Raw genomic sequence first — 21,768 nt, 5'->3', positions numbered from 1 at the left:
CTCCCTCCAAATGTTTTCAGCACCCCTTTGTGTGTTGGCTTTCCTCATTAGAAAGGAAACTCCCTGAGGGCAGGAGTTATCTTATTTGCTGAACATCTGAATACACATAAACACTCAAAGATAGACACATAGACACTTATATGTATGTGTGGATATACACATATGTATGTGAGTACATACCTGTGTTTATATAGGCATGCACCATCCCCAACACCTAGTACATAGAGCTAACACTTAATATATGTACTCTCACTCTATAGCTACCTATCCAATTGGGGACGATTTCTCATGCAGTGAACCTCTCCTCTTCTCTGAGAAGGCAGTGGGGTGTCACAGTGGAGAGAGCATTGGTCCTGGATTCAGGACCAATTCAAGAAGACATGAGTTCAAATCCAACCTCAGATGCTTACTGTCTATGAAATCATGAGCAAGTCACTCAACCTCTTTTTGTCTCAGTTACCTTAACTATAAAATAGGAATACAGTGCACCTACTTCCTGAGCTTGTTGTGAGCACACAATGAGGTCATACTGGTTAAGCACTCAGCATAGTGCTATATATATACATAGTAGTTGCGAGTAAACATCCCCATTTTCTTCGATTAATCTTAGTAGGCCATAGGTCAAAGGTCCGAATTATAGATGTCTTTCCTTAAACTTTGGTCTCCAAGATTTCAGATGAGGTATGACCGGTCAGAAACCAACTGAACTACTATCTCTCTAGTCCTGTACACTCTACCTATTTTAGTGAGGCCAGAATAGAAAGAATGTGGACCTCAGAGACAAAAAGACCTGGGTTGATGTCTCCCCACTGGCCATATTGGCTAATTACTAAGTCTCAATAGCCCAGGGAGTTTGCCAAGATTGTAAGTGCAGTCTGCTTTGATGGAAGGAGTTGCCTCACTAGAGAATTTCTCTCATCAATGAAATCACAGATCAATATTTTTTTTAATTTACTTTCCTGAGTGCCATGACACATTGCTGAATCATATTAAGAGTAAATTCTACTACAACTTTGCCAACTTTAAAGTGTTATGCAGTCAGAGATAACTGTTTTCTCTATCTCCTTGTACTCTAAACTGGGGGAATTGGTCACCTGAATGACTTTACATTCAGCTTCTCAGCTCACTCCAAACATTTCAACCTATTAATAGCTTTTTTGACTGTCCTCATTACAAAGAGGCCTCTCCCATTCTCCATGTCATACAGAAGAGAAATTAGTAGTATTCTGTGTGCTCTCCAGAGAGTAGAAAGAGAAGCAAAGGGTTTGAAGTTTAAGGGAGGCAGAATTGAATTTCATGAAAGGAAAAGCAGCTGATCTCAAAGCATTCCTGATGGAAAATGCCATTCAGAGATAGAACTGATGATTCTGAATGCAGATCAAAGCAAACTGTGTTTCTTTCTTTCTCTCACTTTCTTTCTTCTTCTCTTTTTTCTCTTTTCTTTTTCTCTTCTTTTCTCCTTCTCTTTCTTCTTCTTCTCCTCTTTTTCCTCTCTTCTTTTTCTCTTCTTTTCTCCTTCTCTTTCTTCTTTTTCTTCTTCTCTTTTTTCTCTCTTCTTTTTCTCTTCTTTTCTCCTTCTTTCTTCTTTTTCTTCTTCTTCTCTTTTTTCTCTTTTCTCCTCTTTCTTTTTCTTCTTCTCTTTTTTCTCTCTTCTTTTTCTCTTCTTTTCTCCTTCTCTTTCTTCTCTTTCTTCTTCTCTTTTTTCTCTCTTCTTTTTCTCTTCTTTTCTCCTTCTCTTTCTTCTTTATCTTCTTCTTCTTCTCTTTTTTCTCTCTTCTTTTTCTCTTCTTTTCTCCTTCTCTTTCTTCTTTATCTTCTTCTTCTTCTCTTTTTTCTCTCTTCTTTTTCTCTTCTTTTCTCCTTCTCTTTCTTCTTTATCTTCTTCTTCTTCTCTTTTTTCTCTCTTCTTTTTCTCTTCTTTTCTCCTTCTCTTCCTTCTTTATCTTCTTCTTCTTCTCTTTTTTCTCTCTTCTTTTTCTCTTCTTTTCTCCTTCTCTTTCTTCTTTCTTCTTCTTCTTCTTCTTCTTCTTCTTCTTCTTCTTCTTCTTCTTCTTCTTCTTCTTCTTCTTCTTCTTCTTCTTCTTCTTCTTCTTCTTCTTCTTCTTCTTCTTCTTCTTCTTCTTCCCCTTCTCCTCCTTCTTCTTCTCACTTTCTCACTCTCTCACTCTGATTCTTTCCATCTGTCTGTCTCTCCACCTATCTCTGTCTCTTTCCCTATTCCAAGTTGTCTTGTACAAAACAATGGGAATGTTTTACATGAATGCACATGGATAACTATAAGAGATTGCTTTCTTTCTCAGGGAGGAGGTAGGGGAAGGGATACAATATGGATTTCAAAAGTTTTTTAAAATGCTAAAAATTGTTTTAATGTGTAATTGGGGAAATTTTTTATTTTTAAAAAAGTTAATAGACCTCATTGAAGATCTCCAAAAAGAAGCTGGGTGGCCACCTGCCCCAGTACAGGTGAGACTAAAAACCTCTGTAGCCCTCTCTTCTCCCTGAGGAGTTCTGTGATTTCTCTGGGAGTTTCGGGAATGCTGGAGGGTGTGGTGGTTAGTACATTCCTGGGAGCTCTGGAACACGCCTAGCTTTCTGGCTCTGTTATTTTTAAAGAAAAAGGTGCTCAGGCTCCATAAATACTAGGAGTGACCCATGAAGTGTGGTAGACTTTGGCATTAAGTATTCACTGAGTTGTGGCTTCCGAAATGGTGACAGCCCCATGTTCGCACGAGTACAGAGATTTATGCGTTCTTGCCATAAGCAAACATGGGGTTAGTGGAAAGAACTCTGCATTCATTCAGACAAGCTGGGTTTGGGTCTCCCGCTCCTTCGGACTCCCTGGTGGCCTCTCTGGGCCTCAGTTTCCTCACCTGTAGAATGACAGAACTAGATCTTTGAAATACATTCCACTTCTTGTTCTAGAAACTCCAAGAGAAGCAGTCTCATAATGGTGAAGGTCAATCCTTTATGGACCAATAAACTGAGGATGATTTTCCTACAAAAAGTATGTTAAAATGTAAACATGCAGGGGGGCTCTAGAGAGTGCCCTGCTCCTAGTAGGTGCTTCATGGAAAGTTGGAGGAATTAAATGGGAAAATAGGCATGCATATATATGTGAGGGTACACATGTGTGAAGACTTGTATGTCATATACATGTGTCTGGATCCATTGTGGGCCAGCATACATGCACATGTCTACATGTGTTTGTGTATATGTGTATGTGTGTATCCATGCATATAGGGGTATGTAGTCAGATGCATACATTTTACCTGGCAGATTTGATTCGTTTCTAGGACTTTCTACCTAGAAGCAGATTATTTTCCAAAGGCCAGGACTGTGATATATTTTTGTGCTTTATTGGTGATTAAACAGCATAAAATATTTCTCCGTCAATCATGAGGTGACTAATTTAACTGTCAGATACACAAGGCTAGATGTCAAAAACATGTGTTAAAAGGCCCTAATATGCCATGTTCAACTTGATTAAGAGCAAACTTGCAGAAATCCCAACAATGTGCTCTTGTTTTCAGCCTATTTGCATTGGCAAGAGCCTCTCTGCCCGAAGCTGGCTCCTTGTGGGGCTAATCTGGGAGCATTTTATCTTGGGTGCGAGGGTCCAAGTGGGAAGCTGCAGGCTCCCCCCCAATCTTCCCCTGTCCCTTAGCAGAGGGCAGCCACAGAACATACCCAGGGAGACCAGCTTCTAAATATTGCCTCCTAAAAAAAACCTTTACTTCTAGTGAGAACTAGTGAGGATAGGGAGAAGAAGATGGAGGAAGAGAAGTGAAGAAGAAGAAGAAGGAGGAGGAGGAGGAGGGGAAGGAAGAGGAGAAAGTGAAGGAGATGGAGGAAGAGGGGGAAGGTGAAGGAGGAGGAGGAGGAAAAGAAGATGAAGATGGAAGAGGAAGAAGAGGGGAAGAGAAAGAGGAGAAGGAAGAGGAGGAGAAGGAAGAGGAGGAGGTGAAGGAGAAGGAAGACAAGGAGGTGAAGGAAGAAGAAGAGGAGGTGAAGAAGGAAGGAGGAAGAGAAGAAGAAAGAGGAGGAAGAAGAGAATGTAAAGGTAAAGGAGGAGGAGGAGCAAGAGGAGAAGAAGGAAGAGGAAGAGGTAGAGGAGAAGGAAGAAGAGGAGAAGGTGAAAGGGGAGAAGGAAGAAGAGAAGTGAAGGTGGAAGAGGAAGAAGAGAGGAGGAGAAAGAGGGAAAGAAAAAGGAGGGGGAAGAGAGGGAGGAGGAGAAAGAAGAGGAAAAGGTGAAGAGACAAGAGGAAGAAGAGGGAGAAAAGAATAGAGGAAAAGGTGAAGGAAAGGGATGAAGAGAAGGAAGGATAAAAGGAGGGATAGGAGGAGGGGAGGAGGAAGAGGAGAAGGTGAAGGTGAAGGAGGAGGAAGAGGAGGATGGAAAGAAGTGAAGGGAAAAGGAGGAGGAAGAGAAGAAAGAGAAAAGGGGAAAAGAGGAGGAGGAGAAGGGGGAGAAGGTAAAGGAAGAGGAAAAAGGGGGGAAAGGGAGAGGGGAAAGAGGAAGAGGAGAAGAAAGGGGCAGAAGAAGGAGGAAGAGGAGAAGGAATAACTAATATTTCCATAGTTCATAAGGAACTTTCCAGATATTATCTCATTTGACCCTCACAACAGCTCTTTGAGGCAGGAATGATCATTATCCCTATTTTACATATGAGAACACTAAGGCTGAGAAAGGTTTGGTGACTTATCCAGGGTGGCACAGCTGAATTGGGTTGTAAATGCCCCCAATTGGATTTGAACTCAGGTCTTCTCAACTTCTTGTCTACCACCATACCATGGAGGTGCTCCCATAAGAAGCCCTTACTCCTAGAAGCCAGCATGGCCCTAGCCAGTGACCAGTCTCACTTGAGCCAGTGAATTTCTTGGTTACCTAAAGAGAGGTCCAGAAAAGAGAGACAGTTTACTACAATATATCCTGCTTTGGTTAGACTAAGTGCATACAGTAGGTGCTTAAGAAATGTTTACTGATTGATTGCATCTACACTTCAAGAAGAACAGCCAGTAAATAATCTGGAGACTGTCCAGCCACAGGTGACCAGGACGACAAGAGCCTCAGGGAACATGCCATATGAGGGTTTTTGGAGGGAACTGAAACATTTGTCCTGAAAAAGAAGATTTAGAGATGGAAAAAGTAGTTTTCAAACATATAAATGGGCACCATGTAGATGACTGATCCAATTTAATAGGCTTGGGCTCAGAATTAAGCTATTAATTGATCAATCAAAAAGCAATTATTAAACACCTACTGTAAGTACCAGCAGTGTTGAGGACAGAAAGATATCAATGAAAGTCCCTGAATCCCAATTGAGGCAATGGATAGAATTGGCAGAGGTGGAAATGTGGCCTAACAAAGACACCCAAGAGTGGAACAGTCAGTCTCAGGAGGGAGGGGCTTACCACCACTGGAGGAGTCCTTGTGGGGATGCTGGTGGGGGGGGGAGCTCTGGCTCAGATCCAGAAATGACTTGAAGGTCTTTGAGCTCCCTGCCAACCCTAAGAAGTCCCAGGAATGTGAATCATTTTCTTTGGGCAACCTGAAAAGGCTGATGACTGGCGTTGTCTGCCACAATCAAACAAATGATGGTGCCATCGCATCTATGAAGAAGGGAAGATGATGATGATGCAGGTCCAAGGGGCCATCCCAGAGCATCAGTACAGAGCAAGAGGACCTGCAGGACCAAGGGACTTGAGGCCAACTCTAGAAGCACACTACCAAGCTACTTCCCAGTTGAGAGACTCAGTGGTCTCAAGGATAAAGGAAGATCCTCAGAGCAGACACCCTCTCAGTTTCTTCCCAGCTTCCAAGGGGCTTTCCTGGAGTCAGTTGATGCTCTGGATGTAGTTTTGTTTGAGGCTCTGAAGCCCAGGACCTAGAGTAGCAGCTGATATACATTAGGTACTTAATAAATGCTCAGGGACTGACCACTGGGCCTCGGCTGTCTCTCTTCAGCATTTCCTTCCACAAAACAAGCAAGACAAGTCCACTCTCATGGCTAGACTTTGCTTTTCAGTTTTTCTTAAGTACTTGACCTTGGATTAGACTCCAATTTATCAATACTGAATTTGGGGGGACAGTTAGGTGGTGCATTGAATGGGGGCAGCTAGGTGGCACAGTGGATAGAGCACTGGCTCTGGAGTCAGGAGGACCTGAATTCAAATCTGGCCTCAGACACTTAATAATGACCTAGCTATATGGCCTTGGGCAAGCCACTTTAACCCCATTGCCTTAATAAAAAAAAATTTAAATATTGAATTTGGAAGGATGTGCATGTGAGATTGGCAGAGCTCAATCACTTGTTTAGAGAAAGGAATTAAAAAATGGGAAGACAGGAGCTTCAAATGAGGCAGGAGGAAGAAATAATAGTTAACATTTATATGATGCTCACTGTGATAAAAGCTTGACAAATATTATCACACTGAAGCTTCACAATGCTATGAGATAGGTAGGATTAGCATCCTCATTTTATAGATGAGGAAACTGAGGCAAACAAAGGTTAAGTAACTTGCCCAGGGTCACCCAGCTAGGAAGTGACTTGACATTCATCAAGCTTCCCAAGAGAAAGGGAAATGAAGCAGACAGACATCATCATTACACCCTAAGAAACAGTGATGAAGACGAGCTCAGAGAAACCAGGGAATAGGTCTGGGGTCACCCAGAGGGAGTCACAAAGATCACTGCAAAGGCACACTCACAAATAACCCAAAAAGGCAAAGGGACTCCAATGAACTGCAATGATCCATCAGGATTCGAGAGAAGACATGAGATGGAGCTGGCTATGAAGGTTGAAGAAGAAAGGGAGACTTCCATCTGGAGGAGGTTTTCAGACTCATGCAATGCCTCCTGTATATTCTCTACATCAAAATTCCATACAGTGGAAAAACTGCCCTCGCTAAAGTTCAAGGCACTGAGTTCAAATCCTAGCTATAGGACAAGTCAACTTCAACTCTCCAGGCCTCAGTTTCCTCACTTGTAAAATGAGGGGGTTGGATTTGATGGGCACTAAAGTCCCTTCCATTTCTACATCTAGGTGACTGAGATCTTCACAACAATTAGGTGAGATGGGCACTTTCTTATTCCCACTTTACAGATAAGAAAATCAAAGTTCGGACAGGCCCAGTGATTTTCCCAGAGTCCCGTATCATGTAAGGGTCAGAAACTGAGATGGACCCAGCCCTTCAATTGCAAGTCCAGAACTCTATCTCTCAAGATGAAACCAGGGCAGCTAGGTGGCTCAATGGATAGAGCATCAGCCCTGGAGTCAGGAGTATCTGAGTTCAAATCAGAGATCAGACACTTAATAATTCCCTAGTTGTGTGGCCTTGGGCAAGCCACTTAACCCCACTGCCTTACCAAAACAAACAAACAAAAAGAAAACAGCTCTATAAGATGAAACCCTCTGCCTTCATGCTTGGAGAGGAACAGAATAGACAGGACCAGACACCCTCTAAGCAGTTGCCCACCATTGGCTGGCTTGGCTTACCTGTTTTTCCCTACATAACAAGAGAGGTTTGAATGGAGGGAGCTGGTATTTGGGTAAATGACTGTGAGGTTGAAAAAAAAAAAGTGGTTGATCAGACATTTCCGAAACACTTAGGATCCCATTTAACTAAGCCTGCACAGAAATGTTCCAAGGTCTGTCCACACATGTGCTTTAGGGGGTTGGAAGAAAGGGCAGAGAGAGGTGACCCTCGACTTCTGTCACACCACTTCCAAATTAAATACCAAATGAGTAGAGAAGTAATGATTTAATCACATGTCTTGGAAAGCCCAATTTTAACATGAAATGACTTGACATCTTTTTGAAATAAACCTGTCAACACAGAAAAACTATTTGCCTTGCCTTGAAAAGTCATTTTGATTATTTTACAAAGTCACGAGGTATATATAACACCATCAGAGTTGGATTGCTTTAGAACACTCAGGAACTTTAGAACTCCTTTTACCTTATAGATGAGGAACCTGAGTCCCTGAAAAGAGAAATGTCTCATTCCAGGTCATACAGTTGACCTGGAGTAAGATCTCAGGGCTCCTTCCCCTCCATGGGTAGCTCTTGCCAATTTTGGCTCATCAATCATTGCTGAATATGGCAGATGGCAACCACTTTGACTATGAGGCTAGAACAAAAAACTAAAATTATCTTTCTAAGATGAAGGGAAAATCTTAATGTTCTCCTTGGCTTCAACCTACCTATCCAGACTTTTCTTACATTTCCCCAGCCCCAGCCCTTGTCACTGCTTCTCGGGTTGGCACTTTGTACAAGTGTCTTATGTCTGGAATCCACACCCTCCTCACCTCCACCTCAGATACTCTTCCTTGAAGACTAAATTCAAGCATCTCCTATGAGAAGATGCTTCCTAATCATCCCTCCCTTCATCTGCAGTGCCCACCCTCCCTCCAACTACCATTTTATACTTATTCTTGGCCTACTTACACTTAGGCATATTGTCTCCCCAAAGGAACACAGTCCCCCTGAGGGCAGGGATTGGTTACATTTTTATCCTTGTACCAGTAAATGCTTAACAACAAATCTTGTTAAGTGATGGATTAATTAATTCTACTAAAATATCTTAGACTAACAAAGACATGATAAAAACAGTTTTTTTGGTTTTCTTCTAAAATAAGATGCTAAATGTGCCTTTCATTCCAAATTAGGCCTGAAAACACACAAAGTATGGGACAAATCCCCCTATCCATCAGGAAGGAATTTTTTCCCTCTGTATCAGAATCACCCATGGTACCCATCTGGCACCATCTTCTACCTGACATTCCCATTAAGAATGTACCTGCCTTCCCCATCTTACCAGTTAGTTCCTTGCAGGTATGGGTAGAGTATATGTATTTCTGCTGCAAACCAAGTCCCGCCCCCACCCCCCAACCCTAGGATGGAGGCTCTTTGAAAACAAGCATTTTGGGCGGCTAGGTGGCGCAGTGGATAAAGCACCAGCCCTGGAGTCAGGAGCACCTGGGTTCAAATCTGGTCTCAAATACTTAATAATTACCTAGCTGTGTGGCCTTGGGCAAGCCACTTAACCCCATGTGCCTTGCAAAAAAAAAAAAAAAAAAAAAGAAAACAAGCATTTTTTTGTTTCCTTTTTACCTAATTTAGTGAGTGGAACAGGGGGTTGGTAAATATGCCAATGGATAAATAGCCATAGACTTGACCCTCCAAGCCTTGTAGAGAGGGGGTCTGGAGAAAGGTCACCTTTTCAGACAAAGCCTCTTCTAAAGTTGCAAGGGCTGTGTCGGTATTACTGGAATCCGTCTGTAGAGACTTCACCCGGTCCTTCAGATTGCTCAGCTGTTTGTCCTTGTCTCTCACTTGTTCTTGCAAGTTTTCTATCTAAAAAGAGACAAAAAACAAAGGAATTAATTTACTTTGGAAAACAACCCTGGGGTGTTTGTTGCTTCAGATGGTCTCCCATCAAAGCCTGCCACTAATTCATGGGGAACAAAAGAAAAGGAACTGTACCTGTGATTTTAATCCTAGTCCAATGGACCAAAGATGGAGAACTCAAAGGGGCCTTGAAGGTCATCTTGACCAACATCTTGAAAGACAAAGTTGCCTGCCCAGGGGGTAATGGACAGAGCTGGGATTGGAACATGGTTTTCTGACTCTGACTCAAGCACTCTTTAGAATGATAATAAATCATATAAAGAACATTTGGGAATCATCAAGTTTTGGCAATGGAGGTGAGGAGGGGTGGGTGGTGAGATACACAGGGAGTCCAACTCTGTAATTTCATCCATAGGTACAGGGAAAAAAAAACACCATATTCCAAAGTAAACTAGAAATCGTTCTTTCAATGAAGTATTAGAGAGGCCCTTAGACAATTCTTGAAAGTATCCAAATTAGGGAGTTAAGTCCCTCGGCTTTGAACCTGTCATTCAGAGGACTCTGCCTCTATTAGGGACGGATTGAGCCCAATCCCAACTAGCTCACTCTATCTGGACAGCCCCAGAAGACTCAAGCGGACCATCCCTCCCATTTCATCCAGTTGCCCACCTTGTCATCTGCCTTCTGCCTGACCCCAAGCTCCCCATCTCTCTCACTTGGGGTTTAGAAGCCAAACCAATATTTCCACTATTCCTGGAACAGGTATATCAATTAGAGATCAGATCACTTCACCTGGGACTCCCTTCTCTGGCCACACAGTGAGCAATTCACCACTTCTCATTGAGTCATTAATTCATCAATATGAACCTGAAATCACTACAAATGGAGAAATCGAAGCCGAGACTGATTAAAAGTATTCCCCAGAGTTAGACAGCAGGTTCCCAGGCCTCCTTTGCAATATGGTGAAGAAACCTCACACCAATAACAAAACAATGTCTTAGTGGAATAGACATGTGTGTCAGTCAGTCTGTCCTAATTATGCTCTAGACCCCGAAACAATAAAACTTTCTGGGACTCAATCCCTTGACCTTCAGTCTGGACCCTCCCTAATCCATCCCCAAACATTACAGAATGCTCCTCAAAGGTGGGAGTTGTTTCATTCCTTGTTATGGAAATTGTTATTCCATGACACAACAGAGTCCAGGATACAATATCAACTCTTCTGTTTGGCACAGAGAGCCTTGCCCAACTTGGCCCCCTCCTCCTTCCCAATACTCTCATACATTGTGCCATCCTACGCAGTACCTGGGAGATCCCATGATGCAACCCCCCCCGCCATGGTGGGTCACACAAGACATTCTCGACATTTTGCCCTGCTTTGTTCCATACTTACAATCTTCTCCTTCCTCATGTCCATCTCATAGCTTCCTGGCTTCCTTTGGGTCCCAGCTAAAACCTCACTGTCTACAGGAGGTTTTGCCCAATGTCTCTCTTCCTATCAATCATCTCCAATTTACTCTATCCACATCTTGCTTATTCATAATTGCTCGCATATCGCACCTCCCATTAGCTTGCCTGCCATGCCTAGAACACTCTCCCTCTCACCTCAGTCTCATTAACCCCATCCCTGGCTCCCTTCCCAGCCCTTGGGCTCAAGGGTCACTTTCTGAAGTCGGCCTCTCCCTCTCAGCTATCATAGACACCTATCATTCTCACAGAAAAGATGTGGCCCTCCACTCCTCAGCTCCATAGAAAAGAAGCTCCTTGAGGGCAGGGACTTTGAGAGGGAGGGGGCTGACTGGCACATAGTAGACTGAATAAATACTTTAATTATAGTTTATTTTTCCAAGTACAAGGAAAGATAGTTTTCGACATTGACTCTTTTTAAGATTTTGAGTTCCATATTTTTTCTGCCTCCCTTTCTTCCCTCCTCCCCATGACAGTGAGAAATTCAATATAACTTATACATGTGCAATTGTTGTTAAACATAGAGGAAAAGAGAAAGAAAAAAACATAAAACAAATTATAAAATGTGAAAATAGAATGCTTTCAGACTCCATAGCTTTTTTTCTCTGGATTTGGATGGCAAAAAGACTTTCAGAATTGCCCTTGCTCATTGAAACGTTGAGAAGATCTTTGTCTATCACAGATATCATCACACAACATGGTTGTTGATGTGGACAATGTTCTGCTGGTTCTGTTCACATCCCTCAGGATTAGTTCATGCAAGTCTGAATTTTAAATGAATTAAATTGCTGATCATTTCCCATGAACTAGAGTTGTATCATAAGTCTTTTCCTACATCTAACTCATATTTCTTGCATTATTTTAGTAGCCTTTTTTATCTTTCTGGCAATGAAAAAGAATAGGAAAAAGCCAACCAATATCCTCCCAATTATAGCATTCCCAAAATTTGAATATCATTCACTATTCCATCCTCTTCTTAAAACAATTCCAATTCTGTTCATCCTCCTTCTCTTGCAAGTCCTATTTTCCTAAAGCCAACACTGGTAGAAACCCCCCCCCCCCAGTAAATGGGATTCCAGGCACTCTCCCAACAACACTGGCCAAAATCACATAAGAATGGCCAAATCACCAAGCTGCAAAAGATCTCAGCAGTCAATACTTGGAAGAAACTTAGTTGGATACCTGAAAAATGATTCTTTCTCCAAGAGACCCAACCCAACAAGTCATCATTCAGTCCTAGGTGGAGACCTCCAAGGAGGGAGAATTCACTGGCTAACCCAAAGGAAAGGGAGGGAAGGAAGCCCACTGTTCTATGGGTCAGGTGGATGGCCTTTCAGTCTGACTGACTATACACTAATGCAATAGGAAATAGTTTGGGCTGCAATTATTTTAAGGAAACTACAGGCGAAGTTGCCTAGGTTATCACTAGTAGACCACTAATGGGACAACCTAAGATATAAATCAAATTTAACAAGTTCTAAACACTACATTTGGCAAACAAACCATATCCTGGCATCTAACCAGCCACTTTTCTCCATTATCTCTAGCTTGAAATAAGCAGGAGGAATTGCAAATGATAAGTTTTACACATTAGTAGCAGTAAGGGTCCTCTCCTGGGCATAGTGTTACAGTCTCACTCATGTTTTTATTCTCCCTCTCTTTCCAATCATGTACCTCTTATCTAACAATTTAAAAAAAAACTCACTAGACAAACAATTTATTCCTATTAAGAGTTTTAAAATGTCTAGGGGAAAAAGCATTTTAGCTTTGAGATAAGTTCATTCAAAATATTTTATTATGTACTGAGCTTTCTCTGCAATCTTTCCAAAAGGACTTTTCCTAATATATGTCTAATCAAGACACAATTCCAAACATCTAGGATTGACACTTTGACAAAGAATCAAAGAATCTCATAGTTGAAGGCCTTAGAAGACATCTCATCCAACTGAATAACACTCCTGTAGACAACTTTCCTAATGGTGAGTCCTCCAGCCTTCACTTATTCCGGTCAGATGATGCTTTTTTTTTAAGGTTTTTGTAAGGCAAAGGGGGTTAAGTGGCTTGCCCAAGGCCACACAGCTAGGTAATTATTAAGTGTCTGAGGCCGGATTTGAACTCAGGTCCTCCTGACTCCAGGGCTGGTGCTCTATCCACTATGCCACCTAGCCGTCCTGGATGATGCTTTCTTAATTAACCAGTTAATCAATAAGCACAAATTAAGCAACTGCTACCTGCCAACCACTGCATTAAGCAAGGGGGTTGGCGGGAGGGGGGGGAATGTTACCAAAAAAAGGCAAAAGATTGTCCCTGGCCTTAAAAAGCTTACAATCTAATGGGAGAGACAAAATGGAAAGAAATATATACAAAGCAAGCTATTAGGATAAATAGGAAATAATCAGCAGAGAGAGAGAAGGCACTAGAATTGAGAACAGTCAAAATGTTCTCAGCCAAATTTTGTTATCTACTCTCTTGCCTTTCAAATATGGATTCACACCCTTTACAGACATTGGTGCGGACAGAAGACCGTGGTCAGGTTTCTGGACTAGCTGTAGCAGCCAGGCCCAGAGAAGATCATCTTCAAAGGGCACAGAAAAAAGCAAACCTCTTCTAATCACAGCAGGGAGATGGAAGCAGAATGACCTGGCCTTTAGCTGCCTCTAGCCATAATCCACCTATCCCTCTAATTGTCCCCATGTCCATCTCTTTTTCTTAAAGGATACACACACACACACACACACACACACACACACACACTTACAACCATGCTAGTTAGAAATGAAGAGATGTAACTACCAATGAATTTTTTATGAAGCTAGAAAAAATAATAATAAAATTCATCTGGAAGAATAAAAAGTTCAGGATTATCAAAGGAATTGATGAAAAAACGTGAAAGAAGGCAGACTGACAATACCAGATTTCGAACTATATCACAAAGCAATAATCATGAAAACAATCTGGCACTGGCTGGTGGTGGAACAATGGAATAGAGAAGGTACATAATATACAGAAGTTAATGACCATAGTAAATTCAGTGTTCGATAAACCTGAAGCTTTGGAGTAAGGACTCAGCATTTGGCACTGGGAATGGACATGAGCTTGACAGAAACTACATAAGGATCAACAACTCACACTAAATAGGAAGAGAAAATCAAAACGGATAAATTCATTTAGATAAAGGGTGGCAGCATAAATTAATGAAGGGACCATATAAAATCGACCTGTCAGATTTCTGAATAAAGGAAGAGATAGAGAGGATCACAGGAAGTAAAATGGATAATTTTCATTACATGAAATTAAAAGGTTTTTGGACAAACAAAACTAAACTGGGAAAAAGAGTTTCAAAGCAGGTTGTTATTTTCTGATAGCAGTCTCATTTCTCAAATATAGAATGTACTGAACCAAATTACAAAATGAAGAGACAGTTTGCAGTCTATAAATGGTGAAGGAATATGAACAGGCAGCCTTTATAAGAAGAAATCATAGACATTAATAGTCACATTAAAAATGCTCTGAATCACTACTGACTACAGAAATACAAATTAAAAATTCTACTACACACTAACCATATTGGTTAGTATGATGGAAAAGAAAAAGAACACATTCCCTGGAAGATGATATTTGTCCTTCATTTTCGAAGAAGACCACGACATCAGGGGAAATGATGTCATGACAAGCACATGAATTGGAGTCGGGGGGGGGGGGGGGCGCTGAGCCAAGTCACCAGTCTCACTTTCTCCTCAGGAGCCATCTGAGTCCAGTGACCAGAAATGAATCAGGACAATTGGAGTTGGCCCTGGATGTGAGGCAATCAGGTTTAAGTGACTTGCCCAAGGTCATACAGCTACTACAAGGAAAGTGTCTTAAGTTGGATTTGAACTCAGGTCCTTCTGGCTTCAGGGCCAGTGCTCTATCCACTGAGCCACCTAGTTTCCCTAGGGCACAGAGAAAATAGGGCACTAATGTACTGTTGGTGAAGTTGTGAACTAATTCAAACATTCCAGACAATAATTTAGAACTACACCTAAAGGATTATAAAACTGTACTTACCCTTTGATCCAGCCATACCATTTTCCAAAGCAGATCAAAGAAAAAGAACCCTTGGGTACAAAAAATATTTATAGCAGCTCTTTTTATGGTGACAAAGATTGAAAATTGAGGGGTGCCCTTCCATTGGGAAATGGATGAACAAATTGTGATGGAGGATTGTGGTAGAATACTATTGTATCGTAAGAAATGATGAGGGGGATGACTTCAGAAAAACCTGGGAAGACTTTTTACAAATTGATGAAGAGTAAAATAAGCAGAACCAGGAGAACATTATACACAATAACAACCATATTGTAAAGATGATTATTTATGAAAGACTTAACTACTCTGATAAAGACAGTGATCCTAGACAATTCCAAAGGATCTGTGATGAAAAAATACTATCCACTTTCAGAGAAACTGACATACTCTGAGTGCAGTCAAAAACATACTTTTCTTACTTTATTTTCTTGATTTCTTTGTGTGCATGTTTTCTTTTGCATCGTGACTAATTGGACATGTGCTTTGTATGACTTCATATTTATAATCACTATCATATTGCTTGGCTTCTCAAGGGGTTGGGGAAGAGTGTGGAAAAGGGGGATGGAGAGAATTTGGAAATCAACATTTCAAAAAATAAATGTTGAAAAAATTATATATATATATACCTAGGAAATACATAACAAAACAAATAAAAAGAAATTAAATTAAAAAAAAGGGATGAGAAGGTGTCAGCATCTTTAATTAGACTGTAACCCAACCTAAATGGAGAGAGAATTGTCTATTGAGGCTGGTCCAGGAAAAGGAACCAAAAAATTACACAACTGCAAGGGAGTATTGATCAACAAATCATTTCTGGGTTGGAAGAAAAAGGACTTTGGAACTCACCCCAAGTGAGTGACACTAACTCAGTCTCTGATGTATAGGAGCAATAGGAGCATTTGTTGGAGGCAGTGGCTTTTTGTGGCTCTCGAGAGGATGTGCCTGCTAACGATGAACCACCAGGAGGAGGTTTCCAGCTTACCAAGTTATAGCAAAGGCTGCCTTTTACCATGAAAGTGGTAAAAGCACTTTCAGAAGTTCTGGGACAGGAATGATCTAAGCAAGCTGGGAAACATGAATGTGTAAGTGAAGCCTGAAAAGATGAGGGTTACCATAAACAAAGTATTCTGGATCCAAATATAGTCTCCACATGGAAATCTGAACACAAACAAGTTATGACCCTCCAAGTATTTGGAGAAACAGTGGGTTATAGACTAGAGAACCAGATGAATCCAGGCTCCAAACTGTGTCCAGAAAAATCAAAATCCAGTTTTCTATGGCTGTGTCTTAGTTAAAAGGGCCACCTCATCAAACCTGAAAGACTGGGGGAAAGCCAGGGGATCAATGCCTAAATGTCTAGGTGCCTTTTGATCTCAAAAGCTCAGATGGAGAGTTGGAATAAAGAAAGGGCTGCAAAGTTGGAAGATGAGAAGGCTGAGAAGCTAGGCTGGGGCCATTAGGATGAGCTTTGAATGCTACTGTCATTGCCTACTCCTCTGTTCAATCTGCTGGAGCTGCAGGAAGCCAAGGAATCCTGGGGTTTGCTGCTAACTGAAGGAGGGGCAGATTAAGACAATCCTGGGCAATGAGCACCAGAAATACCCCTCAAATGAGACTGATGACAAGACCATCCACAGATTCTCTCTTATCTTTAGTATGCTGACCCCCACTATATCTGTGTGCATGTATGTGAATGTGTGTGTGTGTATGTGAGTGTATTTGTGGGTGTGAGTACATATGAGTGCGTGTGTGTGTGTGTGTGTGTGTGTGTGTGTGTGAGAGAGAGAGAGAGAGAGAGAGAGAGAGAGAGAGGAGAGAGAGAGAGAGAGAGAGAAAGGAGTAATAACTAGATGGAGAGCTACTGCCAACTTAAGCCAACTATTCAATTTGGGATTTTCTGCACCCAGTAGAGTGATTGGCACATAGTATGACCATAATAAATTTGTTGATTGAATGCTCTATCCCCTATCCCTGACACACTGTAGCTGCTTCATTAATGTTTGTTGAATGACTGATTAATTGGGTAAGTACCAAACAATATCTAAAAGCAATGACCAATAGTATCACTGGTGGCTTAAGGGAAATTGAGGGTGGTTCCTCCTGCCCTCATCTGCTCCTGGGCTGAAGAAGAGATGTGACAAATTTCATTGTTTCCTTATGGGGTTTCTGGGACTACAGAAGGCTAAAGAGACAAAAAAGAAAGGAGGAAAAGCCTTTGGATTGAAGGGAATGATGGAATCAGCCAGCCCTGCAGGGGTGGGAAGGACGATTTAAGGAAACCAGACTGTAGAAGGGTAAAATGACAAAGGTGCATTTGAATCCACCGATGGTACAAAATGGTGGATGGTGGCGTGAGGGACTGTGAGTAGTGGGAGGAGGACAAGAGCTTCTGGAAGAGTTCACGTCCAGATGCAGTTGTCTGGTACAGGCGGGCTTAGGAACCCCACATGGGCATGGGGAAGTTTTCAATGAGAAGCAAACAGATCAGATGCTAGCTGTCTGAGGCCGGCTGTTTACAAAAAGCCTGAGCTGGCTTTTTTTCCTGCCCCTCGGGGAATTGTTTTTATTGGCACAAAAATCTCTTTATACATGAGGTCTGTCCTGTTTGACAAATCAGCTTGCCAATCTGTGACAGCCCTTGTTATTTTGATAAGCCATTTCAAAATGTTTAAAAGTTTTTCTGTCATTGGGCATCAAGAAAAATTCTAGATTTGTTATTTCCTCCAATCATGTTCTTATTAGCCCAGGGACTCCTGTTACTACTTTCCTTTAGTATTTTGAGACGTAAAGAATGAGAGATGTGGATGATACCTGGTAATCATACTTCTGCATCTTAATTTCATTAGAGGATTCCATTACATTAATGGACCGTTCTTAAATGTTCTCTGTTATTAGACATTTAGGCCGTTTCCAGGTGGTGTCTCCCCCTATCCCCAATCACAAGTAATGCTAGTGTATATTGCTTTGAAAAGATAGTTGTTTAATTTTTCCACCAAAAGGATAACACAGACGTTCAAAGATATGATTATTTCGGTAACTTTTTTCGATGTACAGTCTAGGACTCCACCAGCAATGAAGTGCGTTACTCTACAACTAGACAACCATGAGTTTCATTTCATTTTTTCTGGCCAAATGATGGGGGTAACACGACCCCACAGAGCTCCTTTCAGTTGTACTGCTTGATAAGTGAATGGGATTAGTCTTTCAAGTAGCTGTTGGTCCTTCCAATTTCTTCATTTGTAACTTTGTCTTTTTCTTTCTTTTTCTTAACCATTTATACAGTAAGATAGTGATCCTTAATATGTACATGCATGGTGCTCTGGAGGTCCCTGAGAGCCTTTCCAAGGGTCAGGGATGCCAAAATTATTTTCATGATAATGCTAAAATACCATTTGCCTCCCTTTCCCAACTACATAACAGTGAGGCCAGATTTTCTTCACATATTGCAATGAAAACAACATATCACAACAGATTAAATGCTGAAGCAATGATGGTGATACAGGAAAAGAAGGTGTTGGTAAGGATGCAGCAATATTTAATACTACATAAGATCCTGAGGGAATAAGCAGAGTTGGGCTTGGAGCAGGCATCAACCTTCTCCCCGGGGAGGCCCAACACCAAATGGCATACACCAAATGTTTACATCATAAAGTGGCCAAATTATGTGAATCCCTGGAGTCACTGTTATAGGAAGGAGTTAGAAGGGGCCGGGACTTGACTTAATAAATCTTCAGGCATCGATCCTTGCTCCTGCCTGCACTAGAAATGAGGTGGTGGTCAATTTCAAGTTGGAAGAGATGGTCGCCACCTCCTTAAGGTCCGAGAAACTCCCCATGTTGTCCATTGGGGCCATTTGCCAGGAGACAGAAGGTGCCCCAGTTGTTGCCTTGCCAGATGGATCCTTTAGCCTAGGCTTTGGGGAATCCAATCTAAAAACTTTGAGAAGGTCTCAATTGCTTGGGAAAGAAATTAGATGCTTCTCACTACAGATGGGAGACAGGGAAGCTGATTCCACTTCCAGAGACAACCTGTAGCCCCCCACAAATGTTCCTGAGATATAATCAGTTCTGCAGGGGTCTGGTCCAATTGCTCTGGGAGGCCCAGAGTTTGTGCCTTGATGATGACGATTACATGTTTGGTTTCATGGGTTCTGGTGGACATTTGAAGCTACCAGCCCCTATTTGTCCAAGAGGATTGGTCAATGAGAGTTTGAATATCTTGAAACTAAGGAGCCTGGCACACGTCTGATGCTTTCAAGTCAAAACATCCACTTCTCCATATAGTTTTTTTGTTGGGGTTTTTTTTTTAGTTTTTTTTGCAAGGCAATGGGATTAAGTGGCTTCCCCAAGGCCGCACAGCTAGGTCATTATTAAGTGTCTGAGGCCTGATTTGAACTCGGGTACTCCTAACTCCAGGGATGGTGTTTTATCCACCGCACCACCTAGCCACCCTTCTCCATATAGTTTTACTCTTTCCCCACCCCCCAAGTCACTGCAGAGACACAAAGTCTAAGGGACTAAGGAGTGGTTCTGAATATGTAGAACAGAATTCCGAATATGTAGAAAGAATCAGGGACAAATTGACAGGTTTAAAAGAAGTATAAAATTTAGGGGAGAATTATCAAAAGATATGCTTTCCAAAGCAGGATGTCAGAAGGAAGTGAAAAAATGTCTTTACAAAACCTTTTCTTACTCCCATTCCTTTGGTTGCTAATGAACACCCTTCCCCTCTTTCCAAAAAAAGAAAAGAAAACCCTACTCTATATTAATTTGATATAAATTCTGTGTGTGTGTGTGTGTGTGTGTGTGTGTGTGTGTGTGTGTGTGTGTGTGTGTGTGTGTGTGTGTGTGTAACATGGTGGTTCAACCAATAAGAATGCCTATTTCTTTTTTTTTGGTTTTTGCAAGGCAATGAGATTAAGTGACTTGTCCAAGGTCACACAGTTGGGGAATTATTAAGTGTCTAAAGTTGAATTTGAACTCAGGTCCTTCTGACTCCAAGGTCAGTGCTCTATCTACTGCACCACCTAGCTGCTCAAGAATGCATATTTCTTTAAAGCAAACACTGTTTCATCTGCATCATGGTACCCCTAGCTCTTAGTACCTGAAATATGGTAAGCGCTTCCTGTTTGAATGACCATTTCCTCTTATTATATTCAACTCATAATTTTAAACTATTGAGATCTGTTTACAAACTGGCTCTGTCATCCAAAATACAATCTTTCCCTTCTCTCTTTGACAGCATGATATTTCTATCTTCACTCAAGCCAAGTGATTAAAAAAAAATCTTAAATGGTGAAGAACCAAGAAAGCATATCCTTGGGTCCCTCCACTAGACAAATCCCTTCATGTTTGTCATACACACACTTGGAATCTAGTCATTTAGCAGCTACTAAATAAAGTCAAATAGACAATCTAGTTCACATCTCTCTTTTTGGCTACTAGGATTAGATGAATTCTCTCATCAAATGAGCTCCTGAAATATAGTTAAATGGTCTGGAGTATTTCTCCCAACTAACAGGCAGAAGAGGAAATCAGATTGGTCTGGCATGATTGATAAAGCCAAGCTAACTTTGGGGCTTCATCGTTTCCCCTCTGAAAATGCTTACCATTTGGAAATATGCTTTAGAACATCTTCAGAAATAAAAATCAAGCTCACTGTTCCATAATAATTTGATTCCTTGTTCTTCCACTTAGGAAAACTGAGACATCTGTCATGGTCCAGGTTTGCAGCCTCTTCCAATTCTCAATGATCTTTCAAATGTCACTAAAAGTACTTCAGAAAATCCATTTTTTTGATTCTCTCCATATACTGGCATGTATTTGATTTGAGTTCATTGAAGGACACCCTATTTTTTTTTTTGCAAGGCAAATGGGGTTAAATGACTTGCCCAAGGCCACACAGCTAGGTCATTATTAAGTGTCTGAGACCGGATTTGAACCCAGGTACTCCTGACTCCAGGGCCGGTGCTTTATCTACTGCGCCACCTAGCTGCCCCCAGCTAGATAATTATTAAGTGTCTGAGGCTGGATTTGAACTCAGGTACTCCTGAGTCCAGGGCTGGTGCTGAAGGACACTCTATTAACCATTTCATTCTACCCCCACCCTAGCTCAAAGATAATTTTTCCTAGAAAAGCTAGTAAGGATGATCATCCTTTTTACACTTGCCCATTACATTACCATCAGGATATGTATGTCCCTCAAACAGCAATTTTGCTTCTTCCTAGGTCACCCTCTTAACCCTGAAACCTTTACAAAAACAAAAACTTGCCATACTCCTTAGCACTCATCGTCTTCCAGACATTTGCATTCCTGGCCCTCTTCTTATAGGTCAATCCTGCTCTGCAGTATTCATCCTCACTTTCTTGTCTCCATCACTTATGTAACTCTTTTAAACTTTGATCAGTCATTTTTGGTGGTTGCATTTTCTTCCTCAACAAAATTGTGTATGTCTTCAGGATGGCATTCCTGGTGGTTTTAAATCCCATAAAGACTAACTCATATTGTTGGATAAAATCTATCTCTTCTACAAACCCTTGATCCATTCATATCATTAGCTAAGATGAGTATAATCCAAGGTCTGGCTTTGTTCTCCCAACCCAGCCCTCAACCCAGCTATGCCTGGATTTCCTCCCCTTCTTTCTCATGAACTCAAGAGAGATTGGATGACTGGACTTCAAGGTTTCTGCCCAATTTCCTTCAGCAACCAGGTGCTGTTTACCTCATCCCAGGTGGTCCAGAATAGTACTTTCCCATCATCATTTCATTCATCTGTTCAATCATGGCTTAAAGGATTAAGTTAGGGGCGGCTAGGTGGCGTAGTGGATAAAGCACCGGCCCTGGAGTCAGGAGTACCTGGGTTCAAATTCGGCCTCAGACACTT

General features: G+C 41.5%; 1 protein-coding gene across 1 annotated transcript in view; it reads right to left on the bottom strand.

Annotated features, from left to right (window-relative positions):
- Positions 1-21,768, bottom strand: part of ERC2 (ELKS/RAB6-interacting/CAST family member 2) — a 1,119,475-nt gene that overhangs the window by 598,859 nt on the left and 498,848 nt on the right. Inside the window, 1 exon segment of the mRNA XM_074199159.1 lies at positions 9,219-9,356. Within this exon segment, the coding sequence (XP_074055260.1) occupies positions 9,219-9,356 (138 nt within the window).

Source organism: Macrotis lagotis, chromosome 8 (genome assembly GCF_037893015.1).
Source record: "Macrotis lagotis isolate mMagLag1 chromosome 8, bilby.v1.9.chrom.fasta, whole genome shotgun sequence".
In the NCBI taxonomy this organism is placed as follows: Eukaryota; Metazoa; Chordata; class Mammalia; order Peramelemorphia; family Peramelidae; genus Macrotis; species Macrotis lagotis.
The sequence above is the reverse complement of the archived record's forward strand: the minus strand, read 5'-3'. Positions and strand labels throughout refer to the sequence as shown.